General features: G+C 36.5%; 2 protein-coding genes across 3 annotated transcripts in view; one reads left to right on the top strand and one right to left on the bottom strand.

Moving 5' to 3' along the window:
- The window catches only part of LOC143740209 (splicing factor U2AF 35 kDa subunit-like), a 71972-nt gene that overhangs the window by 26988 nt on the left and 24891 nt on the right, over nucleotides 1–20093 (top strand). The window lies entirely within an intron of this gene.
- gemin8 (gem (nuclear organelle) associated protein 8) lies at nucleotides 12839–19165 on the bottom strand. 2 transcript variants are annotated; one of them, XM_077232278.1, is made up of 3 exons: nucleotides 18927–19165; nucleotides 18131–18521; nucleotides 12839–13734 (listed from the first exon to the last, which is right to left on the bottom strand). In XM_077232278.1, exons 1-3 carry the CDS (start codon nucleotides 18927–18929, stop codon nucleotides 13478–13480), a joined length of 651 nt encoding a protein of 216 aa, XP_077088393.1. In that variant the 5' UTR covers nucleotides 18930–19165; the 3' UTR covers nucleotides 12839–13477. The 2 variants fall into 2 exon arrangements, with proteins under 2 accessions (XP_077088393.1, XP_077088394.1); XM_077232279.1 differs by having other exon boundaries at nucleotides 18969–19120.

Here is a 20093-nt window from a genome sequence, read left to right as displayed (position 1 = left end):
GAAAGAAAGAAAGAAAGAAAGAAAGAAAGAAAGAAGAAAGATTAGTTAGAAAGAAAGAAAGAAAGATAGATTAGTTAGTAAGAAAAAAAGAAATATTAGTTAGAAAGAAAGAAAGACAGAAAGAAAGAAGAAAGATTAGTTAGAAAGAAAGAAGAAAGATTAGTTAGAAAGAAAGAAAGAAAGAAGAAAGATTAGTTAGAAAGAAAGAAAGAAAGAAAGAAAGAAAGAAGAAAGATTAGTTAGAAAGAAAGAAAGAAAGATAGATTAGTTAGTAAGAAAGAAAGATAGATTAGATAGATAGATAGATAGATAGATAGATAGATAGATAGATAGATAGATAGATAGATAGATAGATAGAAAGAGATAGATAGATGGATAGATAGATAGATAGATAGATAGATAGATAGATGGATAGATGGATAGATAGATAGATAGAAAGAGATAGATAGATGGATAGATAGATAGATAGATAGATAGATAGATAGATAGATAGATAGATAGATAGATAGATAGATAGATAGATAGATAGATAGATAGATAGATAGATAGATAGATAGATAGATAAGTTCATTAGTACATATAGAATGGTAGTTTAATTGAGTCTTGGGCTTCAGGGAGTTTAGATTTGAGTTTTTGTGTTGTACACTGCTGGGCCACCGTAGCCTTGGCTCAATTTGAACTGTTGCAATGAAAGTCAATGGGATTTTTATGATTTTTAATATTAATTTTTAAGAAATCTGAAAGTCAAATCAGTCTGAAAAGATATAGCACACTAAGTCAGAACAGTCTGAAGGTCTGACCCGAGTTTGGAGTTTGTAGAGTTAAAGCTCTAGGAGGAGTAGCAGTCAGAAAATTTTGGTTAAGAAAAAGAATAAGAAAAAGAATAACTAGAAAAAGTTCGTCGAGACAAACTTTAAGTTGGCTTGTGAAAGTTTGGACCAATAAGTTTGAAGAAGTTTAAATTAGTTTAAAGTTTAAATTAGTTTAAATTTTAAAGTAGTTTGAAGTTGAAATTAGTTTAAAGTTTAAAGTATTTTAAAGTTTAAAGTTTAAAGTTTTAATGGTTTAAAGTTTAAAGTAGTTTAAAGTTTGAAGTATAGTTTGAAGTAATTTAAAGTTGCTAGGGTGTTTCTAGTGGGTTGCTAAGGTGTTCTGGGTGGTTGCCTGGCGGTTGCTAAGGTATTTTAGGTGGTTGCTAGGGTGTTTTGGATGGTTGCTATGGTGTTGCTTGGGTGTTCTACGGTATTTTGGGTGGTTGCTATGGTGTTGCTAGGGTGTTTTAAGGTATTTTGGATGGTTGCCATGGTGTTCTGGGTGGTTGCTATGGTGTTGCTAAGGTGTTGTAAGGTATTTTGGGTGGTTGCTATGGTGTTCTGGGTGGTTGCTAGGCAGTTGCTAGGGTGTTCTGGGGTTGCTAGGGTGTTGCTAGGGTGTTCTAGGGTATTTTGGGTGGTTGCTATGGTGTTGCTAGGGTGATATAAGGTATTTTGGGTGGTTGCTAGGGTGTTCTGGGTGGTTGCTAGGCAGTTGCTAGGGTGTTCTGGTGGTTGCTAGGGTGTTGCTAGGGTGTTCTAGGGTATTTTGGGTGGTTGCTATGGTGTTGCTAGGGTGATTTAAGGTATTTTGGGTGGTTGCTAGGGTGTTCTGGGTGGTTGCTAGGCAATTGCTAGGGTGTTCTGGTGGTTGCTAGGGTGTTGCTAGGGTGTTCTAGGGTATTTTGGGTGGTTGCTATGGTGTTGCTAGGGTGATTTAAGGTATTTTGGGTGGTTGCTAGGGTGTTCTGGGTGGTTGCTAGGCAGTTGCTAGGGTGTTCTGGTGGTTGCTAGGGTGTTGCTAGGGTGTTCTAGGGTATTTTGGGTGGTTGCTATGGTGTTGCTAGGGTGATTTAAGGTATTTTGGGTGGTTGCTAGGGTGTTCTGGGTGGTTGCTAGGGTGTTCTAGAGCATTTTGGGTGGTTGCTATGGTGTTGCTAGGGTGTTTTAAGGTATTTTGGGTGGTTGCTAAAAAGAAAGAAAGATTGAAAGAAAGATTAGAAAGAAATAAAGATAGATAGAAAGATTAGTTAGAAAGAAAGAGAGAAAGAAAGAAAGAGAGATAGAAAGATTAGTTAGAAAGAAAGATTAGTTAGAATGAAAGAAAGTTAGAAAGTAAGATTAGTTAGAAAGAAAGAAAAAAAGAAAGATTGAAAGAAAGATTAGAAAGAAAGAAAGAAAGAAAGAAAGAAAGAAAGAAAGAAAGATAGAAAGATTAGTTAGAAAGAAAGAAAGATTAGTTAGAAAGAAATAGATTAGTTAGAAAAGAAAGAAAGAAAGAAAGATTAGTTAGAAAGAAAGATTAGAAAGAGAGATAGAAAGAAAGATAGAAAGATTAGTTAGAAAGAAAGAAAGATTAGTTAGAAAGAAAGAAAGATAGAAAGTAAAATTAGTTAGAAAGAAAGAAAGAAAGAAAGATAGAAAGATTAGTTAGAAAGAAAGAAATATAGAAAGATTATTTAGAAAGAAAGAGAGAAAGAAAGAAAGAGAGATAGAAAGATTGTGTTCATAAGTGTATGAATTCATGAGTTCATAAGTGTATGAGTTTATAAGTTTATGAATTCATGAGTTCATAAGTGTATGAATTCATGAGTTTATAAGTGTACGAGTTTATGAGTTTAGAGTTTATAAGTTTAAATGAGTAAGAGTTCAGAGTTTATTAATTTATGAGTTTGAGTTCATAAGAGTTTGAATTCATGAGTTTATAAGTGTATGAGTTTATAAGTGTATGAGTTTATGAGTTTGGAGTTTATAAGTTTAAATTAGTCTAAGAGTTCAAGTTTAGAGTTTATTAATTTATTATGAGTTTAAGAGTTTAAGTGTAGATAGATAAGTGTCATAGATATATGAGTTTATTAGTTTAAATGAGTCTCAATGGCTCATATAGTATATAGAATGGCAGTTTGATTCAGTCTAGGGCTTCAAGGTATTTAGATTTGAATTTTTGACAGTTGGGGAGTTTGAAAATCTGAACATTCCGCCATGTTAAGTCAATGGGAGTTTTTTCCGACTTTGATCGTCATTTTTAGGAAAACCGTAAGTCCGATCAGTTAGAAAAGATATAGCATACCGAGTCAGAACAGTCTGAGTGTCTGTGCCGAGTTTGGAGTATGTGGAGTTAAAGCTCTAGGAGGAGATAGAGTTGTAAATTTTTGACAGAATAATAATAATAATAACTAGAAAAAGTTCGTCGAGACAAACTTTAAGTTGGCTTGTGAAAGTTTGGACCAATAAGTTTGAAGAAGTTTAAATTAGTTTAAAGTTTAAATTAGTTTAAATTTTAAAGTAGTTTGAAGTTGAAATTAGTTTAAAGTTTAAAGTAGTTTAAAGTTTAAAGTTTAAAGTTTTAATGGTTTAAAGTTTAAAGTAGTTTAAAGTTTGAAGTATAGTTTGAAGTAATTTAAAGTTGCTAGGGTGTTTCTAGTGGGTTGCTAAGGTGTTCTGGGTGGTTGCCTGGCGGTTGCTAAGGTATTTTAGGTGGTTGCTAGGGTGTTTTGGATGGTTGCTATGGTGTTGCTTGGGTGTTCTACGGTATTTTGGGTGGTTGCTATGGTGTTGCTAGGGTGTTTTAAGGTATTTTGGATGGTTCCCATGGTGTTCTGGGTGGTTGCTATGGTGTTGCTAAGGTGTTGTAAGGTATTTTGGGTGGTTGCTATGGTGTTCTGGGTGGTTGCTAGGCAGTTGCTAGGGTGTTCTGGGGTTGCTAGGCAGTTGCTAGGGTGTTCTGGTGGTTGCTAGGGTGTTGCTAGGGTGTTCTAGGGTATTTTGGGTGGTTGCTATGGTGTTGCTAGGGTGATTTAAGGTATTTTGGGTGGTTGCTAGGGTGTTCTGGGTGGTTGCTAGGCAGTTGCTAGGGTGTTCTGGGGTTGCTAGGCAGTTGCTAGGGTGTTCTGGTGGTTGCTAGGGTGTTGCTAGGGTGTTCTAGGGTATTTTGGGTGGTTGCTATGGTGTTGCTAGGGTGATTTAAGGTATTTTGGGTGGTTGCTAGGGTGTTCTGGGTGGTTGCTAGGCAGTTGCTAGGGTGTTCTGGTGGTTGCTAGGGTGTTGCTAGGGTGTTCTAGGGTATTTTGGGTGGTTGCTATGGTGTTGCTAGGGTGATTTAAGGTATTTTGGGTGGTTGCTAGGGTGTTCTGGGTGGTTGCTATGCAGTTGCTAGGGTGTTCTGGTGGTTGCTAGGGTGTTGCTAGGGTGTTCTAGGGTATTTTGGGTGGTTGCTATGGTGTTGCTAGGGTGATTTAAGGTATTTTGGGTGGTTGCTAGGGTGTTCTGGGTGGTTGCTAGGCAGTTGCTAGGGTGTTCTGGTGGTTGCTAGGGTGTTGCTAGGGTGTTCTAGGGTATTTTGGGTGGTTGCTATGGTGTTGCTAGGGTGATTTAAGGTATTTTGGGTGGTTGCTAGGGGGTTCTGGGTGGTTGCTAGGGTGTTCTAGAGCATTTTGGGTGGTTGCTATGGTGTTGCTAGGGTGTTTTAAGGTATTTTGGGTGGTTGCTAAAAAGAAAGAAAGATTGAAAGAAAGATTAGAAAGAAATAAAGATAGATAGAAAGATTAGTTAGAAAGAAAGAGAGAAAGAAAGAAAGAGAGATAGAAAGATTAGTTAGAAAGAAAGAAAGATTAGTTAGAAAGAAAGATTAGTTAGAAAGAAAGAAAAAAAGAAAGATTGAAAGAAAGATTAGAAAGAAAGAAAGAAAGATAGAAAGATTAGTTAGAAAGAAAGAAAGAAAGATTAGTTAGAAAGAAATAAATTAGTTAGAAAAGAAAGAAAGAAAGATTAGTTAGAAAGAAAGATAGAAAGATTAGTTAGAAAGAAAGAAAGATTAGTTAGAAAGAAAGAAAGATAGAAAGTAAAATTAGTTAGAAAGAAAGAAAGAAAGAAAGATAGAAAGATTAGTTAGAAAGAAAGAAATATAGAAAGATTATTTAGAAAGAAAGAGAGAAAGAAAGAAAGAGAGAATAGAAAGATTGTGTTCATAAGTGTATGAATTCATGAGTTCATAAGTGTATGAGTTTATAAGTTTATGAATTCATGAGTTCATAAGTGTATGAATTCATGAGTTTATAAGTGTACGAGTTTATGAGTTTAGAGTTTATAAGTTTAAATGAGTAAGAGTTCAGAGTTTATTAATTTATGAGTTTGAGTTCATAAGAGTTTGAATTCATGAGTTTATAAGTGTATGAGTTTATAAGTGTATGAGTTTATAAGTGTATGAGTTTATAAGTTTAGAGTTTATAAGTTTAAATTAGTCTAAGAGTTCAAGTTTAGAGTTTATTAATTTATTATGAGTTTAAGAGTTTAAGTGTAGATAGATAAGTGTCATAGATATATGAGTTTATTAGTTTAAATGAGTCTCAATGGCTCATATAGTATATAGAATGGCAGTTTGATTCAGTCTAGGGCTTCAAGGTATTTAGATTTGAATTTTTGACAGTTGGGGAGTTTGAAAATCTGAACATTCCGCCATGTTAAGTCAATGGGAGTTTTTTCCGACTTTGATCGTCATTTTTAGGAAAACCGTAAGTCCGATCAGTTAGAAAAGATATAGCATACCGAGTCAGAACAGTCTGAGTGTCTGTGCCGAGTTTGGAGTATGTGGAGTTAAAGCTCTAGGAGGAGATAGAGTTGTAAATTTTTGACAGAATAATAATAATAATAATAATAAGTTTAAGTACAATATCAGTAAGTTGGCTCTCACAAGCCAACTTAATAATAATAAGTTTAAGTACAATATCAGTAAGTTGGCTCTCACAAGCCAACTTAATAATAAGTTTAAATAGGATTTCAGTAAGTTGGCTTTCACAAGCCAACTTAATAAGTTTAAATAGGATTTCAGTAAGTTGGCTTTCACAAGCCAACTTAATAATAAGTTTAAATAGGATTTCAGTAAGTTGGCTTTCACAAGCCAACTTAATAATGAGCTGAGAGAACGATAATGAGATCGGCTGACACCTCTCTCTATTTTAATAGATTACATAAACAGAGAATATTTATTTTAGTTTTGAATTAGATATTTTAAAAGTACAAACTTAAATGATTATAAAGATATTTTGCTCATGCTTGTGTGAATAGTATTCGCTGAGCTTTGTTTAAGTTTAGAGACGTGCACCAGAAAAAAATTTAACGGAGACAGAGAGGCAGAAAGCACACCCTGTTTATTTTCTTCATTTTACAAAAGCACACGGTTTTGATGTTAATGTGAGTGTACACAAAAAAAAGAAGACCCTCTATAGTTTATAATCATGTATTGCTTTTATTTATATGACCAAAAATGACGGAGTATTTTAAGTCTATGTTGCTGCTATGTGGAAAAAAAACAGCAAAACGCGCCGGCGTGTTTCTCGACCCCAGAGAGTTAAGGTCTTTTGCCTTGGTATGACCGATTGTCATTTTGTGGGCAATGCTAAGGCAGAATACAGTAACTTCCGAAAAAGGGTCAAAGGTCAAATTTGATTTCCAATTTTTTTAGATAGGTTGATACAGGTATACACTACAAAATATAAAAAATACAATATTATACATATAACTCAATTGTCAGGACATTAAAGGTACAATATGCAGGATTTTTTCACCACCAGGGGTCGCTAACCTCTTACAATAACAAAGGCGTATATTGATGACGTATATTCCACATTAAGATGATTTATGGATCTTGTCGTCAAGCTGATGGATCTTTTATAGATGAGTAAATACATTGATGTTTTTAACATAACTGTGGTATGAAGCAGGGTGCGATTGCTAGAAGTATACCAGCGCCACACACAACGCGAGTTGAACACACAACGCGAGTTGTCCTTATAAAGGAATAAGGACATTTCATTCTACCGAACTACACGCAAGTGCAGAATTAATACTCACACAGGTCAGTTTATTAGACGAATTAAACTTAAGGTAACGCAGCTTTGTTTCACTTGCTCTAACAGTTACACTATCACACTAAACTGCATTTGAGTGTGTTGAATGTTGCTAGTTAGGTTGTTTGTTGGCTGTATGAGACTAACTAAGCTAGATCAACATTCGAATAACATACAGATCATATTCTAACATTTCATCATGTTGAACTAAATAACATTGATAGTTTTATGTACATTTGCTCACCTGTCTAATAAAGTACATGCAACACTCGCGTCTAGGGATGGGACGGTATGAAAATTTCATATCACGATTATAGTGACCGAAATTATCGTGATTATCAATATTATCACGGTTTTGTTAAAACAAGATGATAGTGTTAAAAAAGAACTGATGCTCACACTGAAGACATTTCAACAAGTTTTATATTTAAGAATCAACAAACAACAAATAAAACGAGCAGCTCTATGCACTTTTTAAAGTAAGATTCTATTCTGTGGAATTTCCTTCCTTATAATGACCGTCGTCAATAGCAACGCATTATAACCTCTATGATTATAACACAGAGCACATCCATGTATCACAACGGACGCCCGCTCTAATTTCATTCAAATACAACTTGCGTCTCCGTTTTTGATTGTATTGAAAATGAAATCAGAGTTGATTTATTGTTTACAGAATTTGATAATATTGTTGTGATCATCTTGTCCGGACGAGTTTCTGTACAAAATGGATTTAACAGGTAAGAGTAGAGACATTAATCTCTATTCAATATGTCCCCGTAATTATGTGGTAAAAAAAAATCAGTGTTATAGGTGTACAATGAATATACATTATTATCTCTTAATAGTCTTGTTGGAACTTGTTTGTTCGTCTTTGGCTCAAAGCCACTTGCTGCGAACCTTTCTTCGCGGAAGCTTCAAGTTTATTTCAAGTAAGATAAAATATTTCAACTCAAAACAACATTTTGTGCCCAATTATTTCCCAGAAGTAGTTTTAGTATTGAGATCAAAGTTAACTTGCCTTGCGTTGCGTTCGCTACAACAGTGATGATGGTCACACAGGGCGACTCGGCAGATTTTTTTGTGCATGTTCTGCAGACAGGGTGACCATCCTCGATTAAGTTTCACTCAGGATTTTAGTAAATGCCAAAATATGACCACACCTCAGATCCTCTTAAAAGGCTGAAAAATCTCCCGAACACGGTCACCACCTTCCGCCATTCCTTCTCGAATAAAAAAAAAACAACAACATTGCGCGCCTGCGTCAGACTGTTGCTGGCTGGACAGGATTTATAGTGAGTTATTAAAATCGCGATAATCAAACATGGTTTTAATGATAATTGAATTTTAAACGATATTACAAACCGTCAGTACATTTTATCGTGGTTTATAGTGAAACCGGTAATCGTCCCATCCCTACTCGCGTCTCTGTCAAGTCGAAGTTAGACGCGGACGAGGAGCTCTCGGCATCTCGAAAGATGCTGATCTTCGTTTTAGTCCTTTTTTTATCTCAAAGTCTGCTTGCCATGGTCCATAATGTTTGAACAAAACAACAACAGCGTGAGCGCCCTGCTAGGCATAACGGGCATAACCCAGTTGTCCATGTCTGTCGCCATGGTTACTATGGCAGTGCGAGGTCAAACCTGGCGGAAACCAAGGGGAACGCGGATATGACATCATTGACTGGCGACTCCTCACCCCTGCTCACACGTCCCGTTTCCTTGGTTAAAATCGCAATTTTCTCACGATTTACAAATAGTTGGAAATATTTGGGATATTGTAAGTAATCAACTAAACAAAATATATATAACATTGGCATAGTGGTTTTTGGATATTTTACTGCAAAATTCTTACATATTGTACCTTTAACATAACTTTAAAGTCATTTTTCTTAGTTTCACACTTTGGTGAGTTAAGGTCTTTTCCCTTAGTAGAGAAGAAAATATGGCAGATTTGGTCGAAAGACAGACTTTAACCTGACTTACCACCATTCACAAATGTGGGTGTTGACTACTTCAGGCCTTTTGAAGTGAAGAGAGGCCGCAGCTTCATAAAACGCTATGGTGTTATCTTCAGCATGGCCAGCAGGGCAGTGCATTTGGAAATTGCATATTCATTAGATACCAGTTCTTGCATTAATGCACTGCGCATATTCATATCCAGAAGAGGTCAGGTATCGCACATCAGATCAGACAATGAGACTAACTTCGTAGGAACAGAACGTGAGCTGAGAGAGGTTCTGTCTGATCTTAATAACCAAAAGATTAAAAATGCATTACTTCAGTCAGGAGTGAAATGGAGCTTCAACACTCCTGCTGCATCACATCATGGGGGAACATGGGAATAGATAATTTGCATGGTCAGACAGGTGCTGAACTAAGTCCTTCATCAGCAAAGTGTGGATGATGAGGGGTTACAAACTCTTCTATGTGAAGTGGAAGCCATTTTAAATGACCGGCCCATCACCAAAGTATCAGATGATCCTAACGATCTGGAACCCTTGACCCCAAATCACATCCTCCTGTTGAAAGGCAAACCTGCACTCCCACCTGGGCTTTTCGAGAAGAGGGATTTGTACACGAAACGACGTTGGAGGCAAGTTCAGTTCTTATCGGATCTCTTCTGGCACAGATGGATCCTGGAGTACTTACCTCTGTTACAGGAACGACAACGGCGGTCCAAGGACAAGAGAATTTTCTTCACTGGAGACATAGTCAGTGTGGCTGACTCTACTGCCCCTCGCGGATCCTGGCTGTTAGGGAAGGTACTGCAGATGCAAATGCAACATTCTGGAGAGACCAGTCACAAAGATTTGTCTTCTGCAAGAAGCTGGATAAAGACTGATGTATTGGATGCATGCATGTATACATGGACATTATGAACTGAAAGCACACGTGTGCATGATGGATATTTTATTGGGTCCATTGTTTGTATGGTGTTCAATTGTTATGTTATTATAGAGTAACAATTAGGGGCCGATGTATTTTGATGTGCGTTATATGTGTTTTGTTAGTGGTAAGTTGTATACAGTAGGGGTGTACGCTCTTCCACCTGCACACCAGGGGGCAGGCAGGGAATCACAGTAATAACGGAGCAGGCAGTAATAATGCAAGCAGCAGTGTTTTTGTAAGTAATTTTATTCTGCATAAAATAAAGTGTTAACCTTATGCCATGGCAGACCTGATTTTTTGCACCATTACGCGTTGGAGATGACTTCAAATTCCCTTACGTGGCTTTTTTTTGTGGTACGATCGCCACTACAACAGTATTTACATAAATCATTCAGCACAACACTGCTAACATTTGTTATCTCGGTTATTTACAGATACGTTAATGAAGCTAAGTGACATGATGTACAACGCAGCTAGAAGCTAACGTTAACGTTTTCTAATGTTAGGCTAACGTTACGTTAGAGATTTTAAAGATAACGTTCAAATACGTTGTTGACTTATCTTAGAACAGATGTAGACATCCTTGTTTAATTTATCCACGTTTAGTTGGTGTTGTGGTCTACCGCATAACTTAAACCAGACACTTATCTCGGTTGAGATGTGGCTTGGGAAAGGGTAAAAAATACACACCGTCGTCCAGCCTCTCGGGATACCTAGTGTCGGAGTTGCATGTACTCCATGCACACCGTTTGACCATTTTAAACTTAAAATGACAAGAAAAAACATATAAAAACGAATGAAAACTGACTTACTGCAATGCATTTCAATGGACGAGGAAGCAGAGAATGTCTGAGTATATGGGTTAGCTATGCGCACTGTGATTGGCTCATCACGTTTGGGGGCGTGGCTTAGCCAGAGTTCAATTGGTATTTGGGCCAAAGAGAGAGAGAAAGAGAGAGAGAGACTTTGACTCAAAAAATAAGCACGTTCTCCTAACCTGTTCCTCTGAAGAATGACATTCTTTTATCAAATAATGCAAAACATTACTAAATATTAGCCTACTCTGAGGGCAATTTATACAGCAGAGATGTACCAGTTAATCACAGCTATTAAGAAGCAGTCTCCGTATTTGCAGACAGCTGGCGAAGAATGTGCTTTATAACCAACCAACCGTTACAGCTGGGACAAAAAAAAAAATCAATTATTTCCCATGAATTAGCTCTATTTTGCATGCTGGATTAGAGCAGGATAAAAAGGCATACAAATTCATAGCAGAGTTCATTAATAGCACCCCAATTGATTTGATGCATGCAGAAATTCACAAAACATAATCTGAAAAGACAAGATAATATTGTTTTTCTATTGATCATCTTTGTCTAATTATTACTATTTATGTCTAGGCTACTTCAACTAAAACAAAACTCAGCAAAAAAACACAAAGGCCTTAATAATTATTAAAATATGAACAAATGAAATACTAGATATTAAACAAAACTATATTGTATACCTGAATAGCTAACAGAATGGGCAAACAAATATCTGTTGTCATTTAATTCAAGAAAATCTGTAAGAAGACCCCACAAATGGCTTTTAAACGCGTAAAATAAGAAAAATGTAACATTAGACACTTCATTTAAACGCAACAACAGGGTAGAAACGCATTTGAAACTGAATGGACTCATCAAACATAACATGTTACAACTTCGAAGTAGTGTGAGGAGAAAAAAAACGCGTCTCAAAACGAGCAGAATAGAAAGAAAAGTTATAGCGGAGTAAACGCTTTAGAAAGTATGGGGAATGCACTCATTCACTCACCCATGTTTTCTCTGCGTTTGAGGGGCGTTAGTGAAAGTTCTGCGGGTGTTTGGGGTGGACTAATTTTCTCTCAACTGAACAAATCTGTCGTTCCATTGCGGAACATTGCTGGGGTTACGTCACTATTTTGGGGTATACTAGCACGGGGCCACTATTTTTTCCATCAGCACAAATTAACTTTGTATTTCTAGTAGCCTACCATCCATCAGTCAAACATGATTTGAGTGATTAACCCAGGATGATACTATCGCAGTGCTGCCACACTGCATAAACTGAAATTACTTACTACGTTGAAAGAAGAGAAAACTCTGTATTGTTTTTGTTTGTTTTTTATTAAAAAAAGAAAATGTATATTATATGCACACAGGCGCAATTTTTAGCATTTCATGTTTTCGTAAACTTTGATACTGAACTTAGGTGGAGAGTTCAAGAAGTACATCTGAATATTTAATTGCCGGATGCTCAAGAAAAAAACACCATGGCAACCAGAAGGCAGGCTGGGAACTCTATTCAGTTTTTGCCATTTGGCATTATGCCAGCACGGCAAAGAGGGAAACTCCATATTTCTCAGATCTTGATGCCTGTGGAGAAAATGTCGACACTTCCGCAAACTACATGTTTGGGTTATTGTTAAAAGCACTTTTCATTTTTAATAGCAAATTTATGTTGCGTAAGTTACTCAAAAAAAAAAAAAAAAATTAATTCGCTACCAGCTAGTAATTACACCTTCAACTGAGTATTTAGATTAGTGTATAAATTACTCTCTTTAAAGAGAATTGCATTACTTTACTCCCTTACTCTACTTTTTCAAGGGGAAAGCAATTCAATTACATTAAATTATTACTTGGTAATGAATTACATCCAACACTGTTTTTGGAAAGTTAAGAAGTTCTTCTTTAGGTTAAGTTCTTTACTAACGATTAGCATTATGTGAAGAACAGTTAATGTAAGTTCTTGATCAAAATAACATTTACATTTATTGTTTAAAAATGAATTCGTGAGGAAATATTTTTTTTTTTTACTTGAACGTGATGTTTGTAGCCACAAAATCAGAGAGGCTCCTTCCCCAAAATCTATTCAAAGTTAGTCACAGGAGACAGCTAAAACAGCTTTGTTTTTATTTAATCACCTGAGGTGGATGTTAAAAACAAAGTGTAAACGGACAAAATAGCTGTTTTTCTTTTTCATTTGAAGAACTCCAATCCAAAAGCGTACCATCATTAATACACCATACAAACTGCCACACCCACACGTGTAAGTGCAATACATTTATTAATCAATCAAATCTCATTAATTAATCAATGGCATCTTTGCATTAAAAAAGAGAATTCTGCATGCAAAAACTGCACCAGAGAATAAGCCAGCAAGCACTCTCTTAAGTGCTCATGTGAGATGCAAAAAGAAGAGACAGACAAAACACATTAACCAAAGACTGTGGGGGAGGCAATGACCTAGTTAGGGAGAAATGACTACATGAGAAGAACAGCACTGAAATCTAAGCAGTATCTCCATCGTTTACGTATGAGAAAGTTAAAAAAGAACAAAAAAAAAAGAACAGTGTTGTCTGTGGATACCATTACAGACAAATGTACAGATACCTCAAAAGAGAGTGAATGTAACTGGGGAGGATAACGCTTTATTGTTAAAGTCAGAGGCTTTTACTGTACAGGTCTTCAATTGAATATTTATTAATGTACTCTTGAAGTGCTATATCTGTCTGTAAGGACCTAACAAGTGTTTGTGTTATAAATGAGAAAGGTCCTCAAAGATGCTGATTTGTAACAACACTTCAGTACTGCCAGTACAACAGAATCCAAACAGTCTCTGATCAGGTCAGAAAACAGGTTCATCATCCTGTGATGTGGTGTCAGGCTATGATGGAGGTCTGATCATCCTACAGGTTTAGTGGTATAACAGGCCAGTACTTGGGCTGTTTTTTGTCACAGTTGCGATCAAAAGTGAGCTGCATGGCTGTTTCCATCCCCTGAATTTTTGCTGCATCTTTACCATACAGCTTCTTCATTTCTGCAGTCCTCCTCTCTCCCGGACACTCTGAAGGCGGCAGGCTGCTGCGCCACGAAACTCTGTGTAAATCTTGGTCAGCCAGTACATAAGAGTCCTGCTGCTCTGCCTCCATCTGCTGTTGTTTCTCTACATGGGAAGAGGCAGAGAAAAAATTATTGTCATGACTAGGAACATCACTTAAGGCTTAACTCCTGACATTAATGAATGTTTTGCTTTAGGGTGTAGATTTTATACCAGACATCAACCAAACTTCGTGCCAAAATCAAGTAAACAAAAACTCCCTGAAAATCAAACACTAAAACTTATAAACGGGAATAATAATAACAATAGGAAAACTGGCAATTTTGGTTTCTAAATATCTCTTCAACGTTTATGATTTTGTGCTCAACAGCAAATAATTGTGGCTGGCACAAAGCATGCTTATTTTAAGAGAACCCTTATTTAATGTAGTCTAGTTTGTATGTTTATTTACCTTTTGTTGATCATTTCTGAGAATGAGGGTATGTCACAAAACATGTTGGAATCCATCTGGGTGAGTTCATCTCAATTGGTCTTTTCTTTTTTTAAGTGATTACCTCTATGTACTAAAAAAATGTTTTAAGTGCCCCTATTATGGATTTTTGAAAATTACCTTTAATGTTGTGTGCAACATAGCTGTAAGTGAATGAAAACTTACTGCAAAGTTTTAAATTTGAAAGTACACCGTATATAAAGTTATTGTCTTTAAGTAAGAGTCAACTCTGAGTCAATGAAATGAATCGTTTTTCAAACGAGTCATAAGCTGTTTCGTTGTGACGTCAAGACGAAACATTAGCATATTGCCCGCCCACTTATTGCACGCAGACACCAGGAAAAACCTGAACACCCTCATTTCTGTGGATACTGGATAGCATCATGTCGAGGAGACCCTGTGCCCTACAATGTAAAGGTTAAGCCAGTTTTTTTTTTTTTGAAGAATCAGTGGTTAAAATTCATCTTTACCACGATACCGCAGCAGTATCATTCTAAACTTTTGCTGTGTTCACTTTATTTTACTGACAACTTCTTCTCAAAACCAAACCGCTTGCTCTTGAAAGATGGTGTTCAAAATACTTAGTTTTAAGCTTTTTATTGTGTAGGTCTCCTGCTAACCAGTGCTTGAAGTAGGGGAAAAAAGGTGCTGGTACTCTCTTGCATTGGCAAATCATGACATTTGAGATTTCTACATTGAAAAACAAAACTTGGAGATATTGCTGGTAGAACAACAATTTATTGTTATTTATTAACAACAAATGTATTTAAACAAGTTGTGCATGTGTGTTTGTGTGTGAAAACGGTGTCATTGTCTAAGGTAACTTTAAGGTTGGTAGCTGCAGACTCCTCATTAACGCTAGCTGTTCCGCTCACATCAATGTTAGTTTGAAGCTCATGAATTGTATCCGATGTTTCTGGGTGGACTTGGACCTCTGTTGACGTGTCTGGCTCTGGCACACGCGTTGTTTTAGTACCTTTCTGAAGCCAGGCTAACATAACGACTACAAACTCGACACACTTTTTAGTTTCTAGGTTTTCAACTTCAATCTGTTACGGTCAGGCGGAAGCCGCAGGCATCAGACAGCTTTTTCGAAATAGCGTACGTTGAGAAGCGAACTTCTGATAGGGTGGGCCGACTGTTTGCCTTTACGTGATTTGTCAAGATCTAAAGTCACGTAGTGCCCTCTGGGTAATGTAGTTTATGTAACGTTAGGTCATTACCAATCTCTCTTGACTATGGCGCTTTTTCCATAGAGAAGTAGCAGTACTCAAGAACAATTGTGCAGGTACACTTAAGAGTAAAATGGAGAATTGCCGGTACTTCGTACCGGCGAGTACCGCCCCACTTCGAGCACTGCTGCTAACTGGTTAACTCACATTATTACTTTCTTACTGAAATACTTCAGCTAATCAGTTGTGTGCCACTATTACATTAAAACGGTGTCTACTTATGCACATTGTCTGTCGTTCTCACTAATTTGAGGAAAGATTAAGCATGAAGCAAGATTTGTTTGACCAACGTTTATGTTACATCAGTCATTCACGCTAGAGCTCGGCTAATGTACATTGCATACATGCACTGTTATTGATACATTTTCCACCTGTTCACCGCAATAAATACTCTGGAAATAAATAAGTACAAGTAAAATAATCTATTTGTTGATGGACATGCACTTGTTAATGCTTATGGTGAAGAATTACAGTTGCAACATCTCATAATGTACCTCAAACTGAGTAGTGCATCACTGAGAAACGTCCTGCTCGAGTTGTCCTTGCGATGGAGGTTCGGTTTGAATGAATAGTTCTTCCAATGTTTCATCATCACGCTCGGATTGATATGGTAAAATCAATGTCATTGTTCATTACTGTTTAGTTTACGGTGTAGGAAGCCTGAGGACAAGCAGAGCTGACGTTGTTATGGCAATGGGCGTTTTTGTTTTCGACACGCGCGCTGTACGTGGTAAACCAATCACAACAGACTGAGTTGTCTGGCTAATCAAAGCAGAGTAGCTTGCGAAAAGGAGGGATTTAGAGAGACGGATTCATCTGACGAGTCGTTTGAGAAACATTGAAAATGTGGTGATGTGCAAATGTATTTTATGAGAAAATTGTTTTTTTTTTACATTTAATGCATGCAAACCTGTTGTAGGAGACCCTAAAACAACATTAGGAAACTTTAAAATAGCATAATAGGGGCACTTTAAGACTTATTAGGTCCCCCTTTGAAATTTACAGGCTTGTGGTCCCCAGCCTCCTGCTTTAGAACGGTTTCAGACCTCATTTATAAGCTATTATGCTCATTTCTCAAAACACATGAATAAAATAGTATTATATCAACAAATAAGCACCAAAACTTCACCCACCAAAAATATATAGGTGAAATGATTCTGGTTTTATTAAATTATGGTAAAAATGTCCTGGAAATCAATTTAAGGGAGCAGACAGAATGCTGATGAGAAAATTGCTTCAGGATATTTTTTTTTAATCCCTCTTTCTTTCCAGACAAGTAATTTTTTTTAATTGGACAAGTGAATGGCCGATTTGCTTACAAATATAATAAAAAAAGTTTAAAGATTTTACAATACCAATACAAAGATTGCAAAATAAATAAGTAATTTTCCAAAATAAAATAGGAAAATTAAAAATGGTCGAGCAACCTTGACATGGATTGACCCACTTGATATGGATTGGCTAGCTTCCACCAAGTAACATGAATTTGCAGCATAAAAAAAATACGGTCCCATTTGATTGGATGTAGAAAAGCCTATATATTTTGCCATTTAAATACACTATACGCAGTTATTTTTTTATTATTTGTATTTAGCATTTAGAATCACTCTAATATTCAGTTGTCAAACAAGCCAGTACTTTAAATATAAGGTCACATACCATCAGGTCAGTATTTAACAATGAAAAATCCCAAATGTTTTGCAATGAATCATTAGGGTGCACCTCTCCTTTAAGCAGGCTTAATGTGTAAAACAAATGGCCAGTGTACAGAGACTGCATGGCAGTGCTGGGGACATTCTGGGATAATGCTCCTGGCTCCTCTCAAGCTCTCATCCACCAGTTCCTCACATCTAAGCAAATTAAATTTGAGAAGAGAAGACTTTGGGTTGTCTGTATCTTCAGTCTGTTTTTCTAATATTTTTTGTACCCAACTCCGTCCTGATTCTCATTTCATATCAGTCTTGGTTTTTGTTCTGCTATTATATTATTTCTAATTTGTGTTTGTTTGCTTGCTTGGATTATTAATTTCTCTGTCTATCACAGTGCTTTATATTTTATAACTGGTTGTAGTTATCAAACACATCATTGTACGTTATATGACGAGGCTGAGTTACCACCTCTGGCTATGCGGAGAAGTTACTCTTTTAATCCATCAGTGGTATAACTCCTTATTTGTCACTCAGCTTACCCAATACCAATGTATACTACAACCTTCGCTCAAATGTCCTGATATAGCTAATGTTCCTCAGGTCTGAACAGAGCTTGAGATATAAATATTTTAAGCAACACTTCTGTTGCTTGGAATAATCTGCAAAATATTTTAAAGTTGTCCATGCTCCCATCACTAAATGAATTTAAGGTACTTTTAAAAGTCTCTGTTTTATCCCCAGATAAATTGTTTCTGCCTTCTTGACCAGAGCTGCATTTCCCAAAAGCATTGTAAGCCTTAGTAGATCGTAGAATCATTGGCACCAATGGTCTCTACAATAAACTTAGCCCACAATGATTTTTGTTGAGAAATGTAGCCCAGGTGACCCTTGTACAGGATTTTTTTTTTCTCAATGAGTTTTTAACATCATTTAAACATCATTTAAAATAATCTTGAGGTCCTGAAAGACGCCATATAAACATGAATTATTATTATTATTATTCGATAAAGTAGCTCAAAAGAGAGAACTCATATGATTGCGCAAAATAAAATAAGTCAGCACAAAACAGAAAAACTAAATGTATAGATCAGTTTTAATTAAAGTTTTCACATATGTTTTTGAACACTTACTGAGTTCCTGCTTGTGTCGCTCTGTCTGGGCAAAATATTGTCGCAGATCTTCTGAGATGTCCATGTTGCTGACGTCACACTCAATCTGGCTCTCATCTGAACTCTCCTCCATCTCACTGTCTGAATCGGTGGCCTCATTCTCCCTTTTTTCTTCTCTACCTGTCGTTCCGTCTCTGTGATTGTTCATCCAGCTCTTATCTGCATGCCAATCTGAGTAACGCTGCATGGTAGAGGGGCACATGGAATACAGTGCCTGGAAGTGGCCAACCTCCAAAGCTTTCCTGTATGCATGCTTGTGCCTCTGCCGCCAGTTCATGGCCTGCTGGTAGTGCTGCCAATAACGGGCATAAACTGAATGGGCATACAACACCTCTCCATCACCCTGAGTGGCCTGTAGCATAACAAATGCTGTTAATGTCTTATGAGTATAGCGTGCTTGGAATTATCACTCTGTGTTAAATTTAGAATCAGTCATACAGCCTTGAAGGACTGTATCATATTTATCAATTAATTATTGATGACATTTGGAAACATTTTACAATAAGATCTTATTTGGTAAAATTAGTTAATGCATTAACTAACTTGAACTAACAATAAACAATATATCTGTGCAGCATTTACCTTTGTGAATGTTAGTCAAACGTTCATGTTAGTTCACAGTATATTAACTAATATCAACAGATACAACTTTTCATAATGTGTTAGTAAATGCTGAGATTAACATTAACTAAGATGAATAAATGCTGTGCTATAAATATTGTTCATTGCTTAGTAAATTACAGAGAAGTGTACCTACCATTATGAAGAGGCGCCTAGTAAATGGAATCTATTTATGTACCTGTTAGAGAGAAAGGTTTATTTCAATTACGAGTAAACATTGATGTATTCATATGCAGCAGTGGACAGGAAGAGAATAATTGTCCCTTGACATGAGCGGGGAGAGGGGATGGCAGGCTGTCGCGCAACAACTACTCGCTTACGTCGACCGCGTGCCCCGCGGTCCCGCCCCATGCAAGCCAATTCTTCTTCTTTATTAGGGGTTGGCAGACCAACTTAAATGGTGCATTCCCGCCACCTTCTGGAGAGGAGATAATTGTTGGGAAGTTGGAAAACAGTAATGTCTCTTAAATTCTATTGATCAGTCGTTTTTCTTTTAAGAAAATAAATAATTCATGTCATGAAACATTCTTGATTATTTTGGGCCATTTCCTAACAGAACCTGAAGTGACAAGTTATTTATTCCCAAAGACTTTAAAGCTTGAATTATTTGAAATCTTGCTCTTTCATACATCACACTATAAGTGTATCCAACTTGCCATTATTTACACCAGTTTGTACTATATCTAAACCGATTGTACTGCTGATAGGAAAATTATCACTACCTATACTGTACTTTGATTTAATACTTTTCAATCACATTTTCCAGCTAAACTTTCTGAGATGCCAGGTCTAACATTGAATATTTTTCCTGTGACAAATCAATTATTTTATAGCTATCATTAATAGCTACACACTAACGTTAATCCTCCCACACCACACCACACGATTGATGACTTCCATTTCTTCAATATTTTCTCCTTGTCACATGGATTATATTACCCTGCCATTGAAGTTTTACTTCATCCATCGTTAGCCATAAATTGTAGCTTAGCATGTTTATTTATTTTTGTTTATTTTCTGTTTGTTTAAACTATTTGTACATTGTTATATTGTTCACGTACTTGCTATAAAAACACTTCGGAGCGGAGAGTGCCTGATATAGGTATAATATAGGCCTACTAAGACGGAAACGGAACAGAAACTCCTGTTAGAAGAAAATATCTTAAAAAAAATCAAAAGACATTTTAACGTAAGTGCAAATAAGATTGGATTATATCAACAAATTGACCACAGGGCAGATTGAAGGTTTCTGAAAGTTGACATAATGAGAAATAATGTCTCTTTTACAGGTAGACGTTTGCGC

Source organism: Siphateles boraxobius, unplaced genomic scaffold (assembly GCF_051911475.1).
Source record: "Siphateles boraxobius isolate OS27281-9 unplaced genomic scaffold, OSU_SipBor_1 17, whole genome shotgun sequence".
NCBI lineage: Eukaryota > Metazoa > Chordata > Actinopteri > Cypriniformes > Leuciscidae > Siphateles > Siphateles boraxobius.
Note: the sequence above shows the minus strand (reverse complement) of the source record. Positions and strands in the feature narration are given on the sequence as shown.

What these genes read in the sequence shown, in the direction of transcription:
- gemin8 (XM_077232278.1), bottom strand. An exon ending in GCGACACAAGCAGGAACTCA is followed by an intron (nt 13,735 to 18,130) that starts GTAAGTGTTCAA and finishes CTTCCCATGTAG; the next exon opens with AGAAACAACAGCAGATGGAG.